Source organism: Nomascus leucogenys, chromosome 17 (genome assembly GCF_006542625.1).
Source record: "Nomascus leucogenys isolate Asia chromosome 17, Asia_NLE_v1, whole genome shotgun sequence".
Classification (NCBI taxonomy): Eukaryota; Metazoa; Chordata; class Mammalia; order Primates; family Hylobatidae; genus Nomascus; species Nomascus leucogenys.
Genome location: NC_044397.1, coordinates 35,841,042 through 35,852,153, shown reverse-complemented (window position 1 = coordinate 35,852,153; position 11,112 = coordinate 35,841,042). Strand labels below are relative to the sequence as shown.

Here is an 11,112-nt window from a genome sequence, read left to right as displayed (position 1 = left end):
CTCCCGAGTAGCTGGGACTACAGGCGCCCGCCACCATGCTTGGCTAATTTTTTTTTTTATTTTGTATTTTTAGTAGAGACGGGGTTTCACTGTGTTGGCCAGGATGGTCTCCATCTCCTGACCTCGTGATCCTCCCGCCTCGGCCTCCCAAAGTGCTGGGATTACAGGCTTGAGCTACTGCGCCCGGCCTATTTTTTATTTTTATATTTATTTATTTTTGAGATGGAGTTTCGCTCTTGTTGCTCAGGCTGGAGTGCAATGGCACGATCTCGGCTCACCGCAACCTCTGCCTCCCAGGTTCAAGTGATTCTCCTGCCTCAGCCTCCCGAGTAGCTAGGATTACAGGCATGTGCCACCACACCCGGCTAATTTTGTATTTTTAGTAGAGAAGGGGTTTCTCCATGTTGGTCAGGCTGGTCTCGAACTCCTCAGGTGATCTGCCCGCATCAGCCTCCCAAAGTGCTGGGATTACAGGTGTGAGCCACCATGCCCGGCCTTTTTATTTATTTATTTTTGAGACAGAGTCTTACTCTGTCACCCAGGCTGGAGTGCAGTGGTGCGATCTCAGCTAACTGCAACCTCCACCTCCCGGGCTCAAGCGATTCTCCTGCCTCAGCCTCCTGAATAGCTGAGACTACAGGCACCTGCCACCATGCCCAGCTAATTTTAGTATTTTTAGTAGAGACGGGCTTTCACCATGTTGGTCAGGCTGGTCTCAAACTCCTGACCTCAAGTGATCCACCCGCCTCGGCTTCCCAAAGTGCTGGGATTACTAGTGTGAACCACCGCACCTAGCCTTATCTTTATTTTTTTGAGATGGGGGGGGTCTCACTATGTTGACCAGGCTGGTCTCGAACACCTGGCCTCACACGATCCTCCCATTTAGGCCTCCCAAAGTGGTGGAATTACAGGCGTGAGCCACCACGCCTGGCCTGGAATCCCTTTCCTTCCTCCTGTCTAGTCTTCAGGGAAAACCTCCTTTAAGGAGCCTTCCTTCCTGCTAGGTGGGGCTGATCACCTGGTTGGTTCCCTTTCTGTGGGATTGAGCACTGTTCTGGCCAGACTTTAGAATCCATCTCGCCCTGGGCCCCACTACCCTCGTCCCATGTCCTGTGGATGGCTGCAAGACAAGTAGGAACAGGAGAAAACACCTCTTGGCAAGTGTCCTCCCACAGAGGCCTAAGCCGCTCTTGCAGGTCCTGGGCCTCAGGGACCAGCCCCGATGACTGGCAGGTTTTCGGGCTGTTTTGATTCATGGGGGAGCCCTGCCCTTTGTAGGACACCCCATTCAGACCACCTCTCTCCTTCCCAGAGGGTCCTAGTTTCTGTGTTTTGTTTTTTTGGTTGTTGTTTTGTTTTTGGGGGGTTTTTACTTTGCTTTGTTTTTGTTTTTTGAGACAGCCTCTGTTGCCCAGGCTGGAGTGCAGTGGTATAATCATGGCTCACTACAGTCTCAACCTCCTGGGCTCAAGCAATCCTCCTGCCTCAGCCTCCCAAGTAGCTAAGACCATAGGCATGTGCCACCACACACAGCTAATGTTTTTTGAATTTTTTTTTTTTTTTTTTTTTTTTTGTGAGACGGAGTCGCGCTCTATCACCCAGGCTGGAGTGCAGTGGCGCGATCTCGGCTCACTGCAAGCTCTGCCTCGCCTCCCGAGTTCACGCCATTCTCCTGCCTCAGCCTCTCCAAGTAGCTGGGACTACAGGCGCCCGCCACCACACCCGGCTAATTTTTTTGTACTTTTAGTAGAGACGGGGTTTCACTGTGGTCTTGATCTCCTGACCTCATGATCCGCCCGCCTCGGCCTCCCAAAGTGCTGGGATTACAAGCGTGAGCCACCGCGCCTGGCCTAATTTTTTTTTTTTTTTTTTGGTAGAGATAGGGTCTTGCTTTGTTGCCCCGGCTGGTTGAACTCCTGGACTCAAATTATCCTTGGCTTCCCAAAGTGTGCAGGGATTACAGGGCTGAGTTGCCACAACTGACCAGCCCCCCTGACCTCTGCAGAGTTCAAACACCTCCCCCAGGAGCTGGGCCACACCCCTGGTCATCTCTGTTGGTCCCATTGGTCATAGCCTTGTGAGCCCAGGTAATGATTCCTTCCCTGGGAGCCTGGGGCTCCAGTGTGCAGAGCAGCAAAGGGGGCGGAAATGGGGGCGGGACCAAGGTCAAGGGTCAGGGCTAGCGTGTTGAGCCAAAAGGAGATGTGCTTAAGAAATGGGGATGGCCCCCGTGTGATGTTCCCCCAGAATATGGTGGCCTCCTCCAGCCTCCTCCAAAGGGGTCTCCAAGTGTTTGCTGTCCCGCAATGGGTCTTCTCCTTCTTAGGGCTTGGTGAGTCCCCAAGGCCTGGGGATCTGGGCAGGGCCCCAGCAGCTGGTGATCTGTTTTCCTTTACCCCAAGGGAGGAGGTGTAGGGAGGGAGTTTGGGAAGCAGGTGGAATGGAAGGGGGCAGAGGGAAGCCTTGGGCTTAAACACCTGTACTGTGAGCTCCCCCTGCCCCGTCTTCCAGCCCAGATGCACCTGGCAGCCTGGCTCTTGCATTCCTCAGCTGGGCTTGGATGCTGGTGGTCCTCTACCTGGTCTGGCTCTATTGGGATAGAAACACACCCAGGGCTGGAGGCCGCAGATCTGCCTGGGTTTGCAACTGGGCAGTTTGGAGACATTACTGTGACTACTTCCCCCTCTCGGTGAGAACCTGGGCCGTGGGGTGCTGGGTGCGGTTGGGGTTTCAGAATAGACTCTTGGGACCACCATCTCCCAAAGTGCAATCTCACCGTTGGGGTGGGGTGCGCCCGTCTGCTTCCCAGCTAGTTAAAACTGCAGAGTTGGACCCCTCCTGGAACTACCTCTTTGACTTCCACCCTCACAGGGTCCTGGTCGTGGGAGCCTTCGCCAACTTCTGCACAGAGCCCACGGGCGTCTCCTGCCTCTTCCCGGAGCTCCCGCCACACCTGCTCATGCTGCCTTGTTGGTTCCATCTCCCCTTCTTCCGGGACTACATCATGTCAGGTGGTGAGAAGAGGGGGATCTTGCTGCTGTCTCCCGCCCCTCCATCCTCCTCCCAGGGGGCTCTGGGGCCCAGCTCTCCTTTCCCCATGTCCTCTCCACTCTTCTTTCCAAGTCCCAGGCTTTGGCTGGGTGCGGTGGTTCACACCTGTAATCCCAGCACTTTGGGAGGCGCAGGCGAGAGGATCACTTAAGGCCAGGAGTTCAAGACCAGCCTGGTCTGAACACAGTGAAACCCCATCTCTACATAACGAAAAACAAAAACAAAAATTTAGCCAGGTGTGGTGGTACACACCTGTGGTCCCAGCTACTGGGAGGCTTGAGGTGGGAGGATCACTTGAGCCCTGAAGGTCAAGGATGCAGTGAACCAAGATCAGGCCACTGTACTCCAGCCTGGGCAACAGAGCAAGACTCCGTCCCTAAATAAATAAATAAGACCCAGGCGTTGGGTCCCCCAGCTTCTGCCCTCCCCCCAGGTTTGGTCTCCTTTGTCAAGGCCCCGCTGCCTCAGGGGTGGCCAGGTGGCTGTCCTGGCCGTGGGAGGGCCCCTGGAGGCGCTGGAGGCAAAACCCGGACAACTGAGCTTGCGGATTCGGAATCAGAAGAGATTCGTTAAGGCAACTCTGGAACTCGGGTGAGGACCCGAGCGTGACCCGGTGGGGATGCCGGGGCTGGCGGGCCGGGGAGGAGCAGAGTGGCGCCACCCGCGGACCCCGGGGCCAGGAGTCAGCCGCGCCCTGCTCCCCTGCGGCCTCCCTAGTGCCTGTCTTCTCCAGGGAGAACGAGCTCTTCCAGCGGTTCCCGAATCCGCCGAGCTCGTGGGTGTGGAGGGCGCAAGAGGCTCTGCATCCGCTGCTAAGCGTGGCCCTGCCGCTGTTCCTGGGCCGCCGGGGCCTCCCGCTGCCCTTCCGCGCGCCCATCCGCACCGTCGGTGAGCCCCGGCCTCCGCCCCCCTATCCTGGCCCAGGGCCCGCTCCCTCCCCGTCCCGGGTTGGGGCCTCGCCACCCAGACTGGCCTTTGGCCACCGCGCCAGCCCTGAACTGTTCCTGCCTATCCCCACGGGCTGAAGGGAGGGAAGGAGGAAGAGAGGAGGAGAACCGAGGATCCCAGCCCCGATCGCCTCCCGTCCCGCCCGCAGTGGGAGCGGCGATTCCCGCGCAGCAGAGCCCCCCGCCCAGTCCGGCCCAGGTGGACTCGCTGCAAGCGCGCTACGTGGGGCGACTCACGCAGCTCTTCGAGGAGCACAAGGCGCGCTATTGTGTCCCAGCCGACAGACACCTGGTCCTCACCTAGGCGCGCCCCACCGCCTGGCCTCGCCTGTCCGCTGCGTGACTGCAGATGGGGAAGTGAAATTAAAGATTGGCGGCCGGGCGCGGTGGCTCACGCCTGTGATCCCAGCACTTTGGGAGGCCGAGGCGGGTGGATCACTTGAGGTCAGGAGTTCGAGACCAGCCTGGCCATCATGGTGAAACCCCGTCTCTATTAAAAAATACAAAAAAAAAAAAAAAAAAAAAAATTAGCCAGACGTGGTGGCGCGCCTGTAATCCTAGCTACTGGGGAGGCTGAGGCAGGAGAATCGTTTGAACCCGGGAGGCAGAGGTTGCAGTGAGCCGAGATCGTGCCACTGCACTCCAGCCTGGGTGACTGAGTGAGACAACGTCTGAAAAAAAAAAAAAAAAGAAAAAAAAGAAAAGAAAAGAAAAAGAAAAAAATTAAAGGTGGGAAACAGACCTGCAGCCTGTGTGTGTTTGTGCATGGCGGGGGAGGTCCAGGCAGGGGTGATGACCTTGATATTCCTGGAGACGCCCGGACCAGGCCCCCCCGCCCCCCCCACTGGAGGTCAAATAGTCTCAGCAGGGTTCCTGGCCCCTTCCAGCACCCAGTGGGTGGGGCTAGCCAGATCACTCTTGTCCACTCCAAATCAATTCCTGAGGCACTCGGGTGTCACCTCTCCCTTGCACACCCCTTAGGCCTCCCAGCCCCACCCAGCAGCCAGCCCAGGCTGGTGACTGACAGGAAGTTCAAAGATCAGGCAGAGAAAAAACCCAGAGACCTCTGGGGCTCTGGATCCAAAGATCTCCCCACTCACGCACCTATGGACACACGCTACTCTGGGAGGTGATTTGCGACTTAGCCAGGCCCCCAAGGCTGGGCTCCTGTAGGAAGAAAGTCTGCCCAGGTCCACATCCAAGCCTTCATCGTTTGTCCTCCGGGTTCTGGGATCCTGCTGGAAGAGGGGAGCTTCTGCAATGGGAGTTGCCACAGCCCTGCCGCCCCCAGCCACTTCCAAAACCCTGCAGAAGCAGCATCTAGAAGCAGTGGGCGCCTACCAATATGTGCTCACTTTCCTCTTCATGGGTGAGAGCGGGGGAGGCGTGGGTGCCTGGGGTCTGCTAGGGGTGTAGGGCTTGGAGGGAGAGTGGCTGGGCTGCTGGCTTGCATGCCTGAGGAAAGTGACCAGGTGACTGGTCTGGGAGAGGGCCAGAGGAGATAGCTGGTTGTTCTGAAGGGGAGGAAGGGAAGGGAGCAGCTGGAGGGAATGATGGAGTTTCAGAAGTGAACTCTTTTCTTTCTCTCCCTTCCCCCAGGCCCTTTCTTCTCCCTTCTTGTCTTTGTCCTCCTTTTCACGTCACTCTGGCCCTTCTCTGTTTTTTACTTGGTGTGGCTCTATGTGGACTGGGACACACCCAACCAAGGTGAGCTCCGGACGGGGGCCGAGGTAGCCAGAGATGGTGGGAACATGGGGGTGAGGGGAGGTGGCTCCAGGGGTTCGCCCACCAGTATCTCATTGTCCGCAGGTGGAAGGCGTTCGGAGTGGATAAGGAACCAGGCAATTTGGAGACAACTAAGGGATTATTATCCTGTCAAGGTGATGGGTCACCCTGCAGAAACACTGCTTCCTACCTCTCCTCATCTCCCTCCCACACCTAAGAGCCCTTCCCTGTGCTGGGGCCTGAGCTCCCCACTGCCTAAGCTCAGGCAGTGGGACAGGGAATGGATTTTTTTTTTTTTTCAGACTGAGTCTCCTGTCACCAAGGCTGGAGTGTAGTGGTGCAATCTCAGCTCATTGCAACCTCCGCCTCCTAGGTTCAAGCTATTCTCATGCCTCAGCCTCCCTAGTAGCTGGGATTATAGGCGCCCGCCACCATGCCCGGCTAATTTTTGTAGTTTTAGTAGAGACAGGGTTTCAACATGTTGGCCAGGCTGGTCTCAAACTCTTGGCCTCAAGTGATCCAGCCACCTCGGCCTCCCAAACTGCTGGGATTACAGCCATGAGCCACCGTGCCCGGCCTGGGAGTGGATGATATTCAAGAGCGGGGCCTTGGTGGGGCACCATGGCTCATGCCTGTAATCCCAGCACTTTGGGAGGCCGAGGTGGGAGGATCGCTTGAGCCCAGGAGTTGGAGGCTGCAGTGAGCCATGATTGCGCCACTGTACTCCAGCCTGAGCAACAGAGTGAGACCTTGTCTCTAAAAAAAAAAAAAAAAAAAAAAAGGCGGTTGTGGTGGCTCAAGCCTTTAATCCTAGCACTTTGGGAGACTGAGGTGGGTGGATCACCTGAGGTCAGGAGTTTGAGACCAGCCTGACCAACATGGAGAAACCCCATCTCTACTAAAAATACAAAACAAATTAGCCAGACATGGTGGCACATGCCTGTAATCCCAGCTACTCTGGAGGCTGAGGCAGGAGAATTGCTTGAACCCGGGAGGCAGAGGTTGTGGTGAGCTGAGATGACGCCATTGCACTCCAGCCTGGGCAACAAGAGTGAAACTCTGCCTCAAAAAAAAAAAAAAGAGAGAGAGAGTGGGTGAGGTGGCTCACTCCTGTAATCCCAGCACTGTGTGAGGCCAAGGCGGGCAGATCACGAGGTCAGGAGTTCAAGACCAACCTGGCCAATATGGTGAAACCGTGTCTCTACTAAAAATACAAAAATTAGCTGGGCATAGTTTCACGTGCCTGTAATCCCAGCTACTCGGGAGGCTGAGGCAGGAGAGTAGCTTGAACCGGGACCGAGAGGCAAAGGTTGCAGTGAGCCGAGATCGTGCGGCTGCACTTCAGCCTGGGCTACAGAGCAAGACTCCGTCTCAAAAAAAAAAAAAAAAAAAAAAAAAAACCTGGGCCCTTGACCCTATCCTAAGAACCCTTAACTCGGAACTCTGTTGGGGTGGAGGGCCCCTCTTTTCAGCTGGTGTCTTGCCTTCCATCCTCCCTTCATCCTCCTCAACACCCCGAAGCTGGTGAAAACGGCAGAGCTGCCCCCGGATCGGAACTACGTGCTGGGCGCCCACCCTCATGGGATCATGTGTACAGGCTTCCTCTGTAATTTCTCCACCGAGAGCAATGGCTTCTCCCAGCTCTTCCCGGGGCTCCGACCCTGGTTAGCCGTACTGGCTGGCCTCTTCTACCTCCCGGTCTATCGCGACTACATCATGTCCTTTGGTGAGCCGAATGGGAGGAGACTCCTGACCAGATGTTCCCTGGCCCCTCTGGGACCCCCCCCCCATAATAAGTCCCCCACCCAGGACAGGGGCTAGCCTGAGCATTGGCCAGACTTGCAGTGAGCATTTGGGTAGGTTCCCTGCCTTGGAGATGGGGGTAGGGGGCTCGGAACTAAAGGCTGGGTGAGGGGCGGGGGTGCCATGGAGGCAGATGGGAACTACTTTCCACCTCCTCCTGCCCACAGGACTCTGTCCCGTGAGCCGCCAGAGCCTGGACTTCATCCTGTCCCAGCCCCAGCTCGGGCAGGCCGTGGTCATCATGGTGGGGGGTGCGCACGAGGCCCTGTATTCAGTTCCCGGGGAGCACTGCCTCACGCTCCAGAAGCGCAAAGGCTTCGTGCGCCTGGCGCTGAGGCACGGGTGAGTGCGCGCATGCAGGCCCTACCTGTCAGTTCTCTGCTGGTTTATGCCCTCCCTCAGTCCCCAGACATCTGGGTCCCTGCAGGGGGGATCTGGGTGCCCAGAGACCAGCGCCGTGCCCTGCACCGAGGCCCACGTGGGCTCTCCAGGGCATGACTCGGTACCAAACATGGGGCCCGCTTACCCCAGGCTCCCTCCCACCTCCGTGGAGACAGGACCATAATGCAAATAGCAGGGCCCTCGGGCTCGGAAGCCCTGGCTTCCCTCTCTGACCCCATCTCAAAGGCAAGCCCTTGCACTTGTTTCTTTTTTTTGTTATTGTTGTTGAGACGGAGTCTCGTTCTGTCGCCCAGGTTGGAGTGCAATGGCGTGGTCTCGGCTCACTGCAACCTCCGCCTCCCGGGTTCAAATGATTCTCCTGCCTCAGCCTCCCTAGTAGGTGGGACCACAGGCGCCCATCACCACACAGGGCTAATTTTTGTATTTTTAGTAGAGACGGGGTTTCACCATTTTGGCCAGGCTGGTCTCGAATTCCTGGCCTCAAGTTACCCGCCCACCTCGGCCTCCCAAAGTGCTGGGATTATAGGCGTGAGCCACCGTGCCCGGCCGGACTTGTTTCTTTACTTGTGAAGAGGGCTGATACCTACCTTGCTACAATGTTGTTATTGCAAAGACCGAATGAGAAAATGACTATGAGAAGGCCCACTACTCAATTGTGTCTCAAGAAATGTGAGTCCTGGCTGGGGGTGGTGGTTCACACCTGCAATCCCAGCGCTTTGGGAGGCCAAGGCAGGAAGATCACTTGAAGCCAGGAGTTCAAGACCAGCCTGGGCAACATAGGGAGACCTCATCTCTACAAAAATAAAAAAAAATTAGCCAGGTGTGGTAGCGCACGCCCGAAGTTTCAGCTATTCAGGAGGCTGAGGTGGGAGAAGGGCTTGAGCCGAGGAGGTTGAGGCTGCAGTGAGCTATGATTGCACCACTGCCCTCCGGCCTGGGCAAGAGAGCAAGGCCTTTTCTTTTTTAAAAAAATTTAATTATGTATTTATTTTAAATTTTCTAATTTTTAATTTTTGGAGATGGAGTCTTGTTCTGTCACCCAGGCTGGAGTGCAGTGGTGCGATCTCAGCTCACTGCAGCCTCCACCTCCCAAGTTCAAGCAGTTCTCCTGTCTCAGCCTCCAAAGTACCTGGGACTACAGGTGCACATCACCACGTCTGGCTAATTTTTGTATTTTTAGTAGAAATGGGATTTCACCATACTGGTCAGGGTGGTCTCGAACTCTTGACCTCAGGTGATCCACCCACCTCAGCCTCCCAAAGTATTGGGATTACAGACGTGAACCACCACACCCAGCCTATTTATTTTTTGAGACAGTCTCACTCTGTCACCCAGACTGAAGTGCAGTGGTGCAATCTTGGCTCACTGCAACCTCTGCCTCCCAGGTTCAAGTGATTCTTGTGCCTTAGCCCCTGTAGTAGCTGGAATCACAGGTACACACCTCCACACCTGGCTAGTTTTTATATTTTTGCAGAGACGGGGGTTTCACCATGTTGTCCAGGCTGGTCTCCAACTCCTGACCTCAAATGATCCTCCCACCTCGGCCTCCCAAAGTGCTGGGATTACAGGTGTGGTTAGCCACAAGGCCCTCTCTCTAAAACAAAAAGAAAGAAAAAGAAATGTGAGTCCTGTCTTCTAGATCTTTCTTTGTAGCCATAGTCATGTGCTTTGACCCTGGGAAGTAGCATCTGGACGTAGTGGGAGGGACTTGTAGCCCCTGGGGTGCCCATCTCGGAGCAGTCCAGCAGCCTGAGCCCCCTCTTCTCTCTTGCTCCTTCCCAGGGCGTCCCTGGTGCCCATGTACTCCTTTGGGGAGAATGACATCTTTAGACTGAAGGCTTTTGCCACAGGCTCCTGGCAGCATTGGTGCCAGCTCACCTTCAAGAAGCTCACGGGCTTCTCTCCTTGCATCTTCTGGGGTCGTGGTCTCTTCTCAGCCACCTCCTGGGGCCTGCTGCCCTTTGCTGTGCCCATCACCACTGTGGGTGAGTGCCCACCTCCGGGGGGATGGCCACCAGCAGCTGCGTGGGCATCAGAGATCCCTCGCCCACCTATGTCTCCCTCTCCCTGCAGTGGGCCGCCCCATCCCCGTCCCCCAGCGCCTCCACCCCACTGAGGCAGAAGTCAATCACTATCATGCCCTCTACATGACGGCCCTGGAGCAGCTCTTCGAGGAGCACAAGGAAAGCTGTGGGGTCCCCGCTTCCACCTGCCTCACCTTCATCTAGGCCTGGCCGAGGCCTTTCGCTGAGCCCCTGAGCCCAAGGCACTGAGACCTCCACCCACTGTGGACTCCATGCCTCCCATAAAAGGTAGTTCTGGGCCCAGCGCAGTGCCCCACGCCTGTAATCCCAGCACTTTGGGAGGCCAAGGTGGGAGGATCGTTTGAGCCCAGGAGTTGAAGACCAGCCTGGGCAACATAGTGAGACTTCATTTCTACAAAAATTAAAAAATAATGTTGTTAATTAGCTGGGCATGGTGGCATGTGCCTGTAATCCCAGCTACTCGGGAGGCTGAGGCAGGAGACTTGCTCGAACCCAGGAGGCGGAGGCTGCAGTGAGCCGAGATCGCACCACAGTACTCCAGCCTGGGCAACACAGCGAGACTCAATCTCAAAAAAAAAAAAAAAAAAAGATTGTTAAAAGCTATAGTAGGCTGGGCATGGTGGCTCATGTCCGTAATCCCAACACTTTGGGAAGCTGAGGCAGGTGGATCACCTGAGGTCAGGAGTTCAAGACCAGCCTGGCCAAAATGGCAAAACCGCCTCTCTACTAAAAATACAAAAATTAGCCGGGCATGGTGGCTCATGCCTATAATCCCAGCTACCCGGGAGGCTGAGACAGGAGAATCACTTGAACTCAGGAGGCAGAGGTTGCAGTGAGCCGAGATCACACCATTGCACTCCAGTCTGGGCAATAGAGTGAGATTCCATCTCAAAAAAAAAAAATGTTGTTAAAGCTATAATCATTCTGGAAGTGAACATGGCCAGGCATGACCCGCCCCCATCTTGATGTGCTACAAAGCTGCTACCTTAGATTGGGTATCAGGACCCTGAACTGTCTTCCCAGTGAGAGTTCATCTGTGGCATGACCTTGGACAAGCCTCTTCCTTTTGCCTGTTTACTTCTTTGTCTGTAAATAAAGGCATCTGCTTAGCAAAGAGCTGTTGGGCATTGGGATGGAGT

At 55.7% G+C, this 11,112-nt stretch overlaps 2 protein-coding genes across 2 annotated transcripts; both read left to right on the top strand.

The window, feature by feature from the left end:
* Window positions 1-2,306: 2,306 nt before the first annotated feature.
* Window positions 2,307-4,302, top strand: LOC100596929 (2-acylglycerol O-acyltransferase 2-B-like). The gene is made up of 6 exons (XM_030795597.1): window positions 2,307-2,332; window positions 2,512-2,689; window positions 2,814-3,014; window positions 3,467-3,642; window positions 3,785-3,939; window positions 4,148-4,302. Exons 1-6 carry the CDS (start codon window positions 2,307-2,309, stop codon window positions 4,300-4,302), a joined length of 891 nt encoding a protein of 296 aa, XP_030651457.1.
* Window positions 4,303-5,076: 774 nt separating this feature from the next.
* On the top strand, window positions 5,077-10,373 carry MOGAT3 (monoacylglycerol O-acyltransferase 3). The gene is made up of 7 exons (XM_030796748.1): window positions 5,077-5,367; window positions 5,598-5,705; window positions 5,808-5,878; window positions 7,245-7,449; window positions 7,694-7,868; window positions 9,711-9,913; window positions 10,002-10,373. Exons 1-7 carry the CDS (start codon window positions 5,259-5,261, stop codon window positions 10,154-10,156), a joined length of 1,026 nt encoding a protein of 341 aa, XP_030652608.1. The 5' UTR covers window positions 5,077-5,258; the 3' UTR covers window positions 10,157-10,373.
* The last annotated feature ends 739 nt before the right edge of the window (window positions 10,374-11,112 follow it).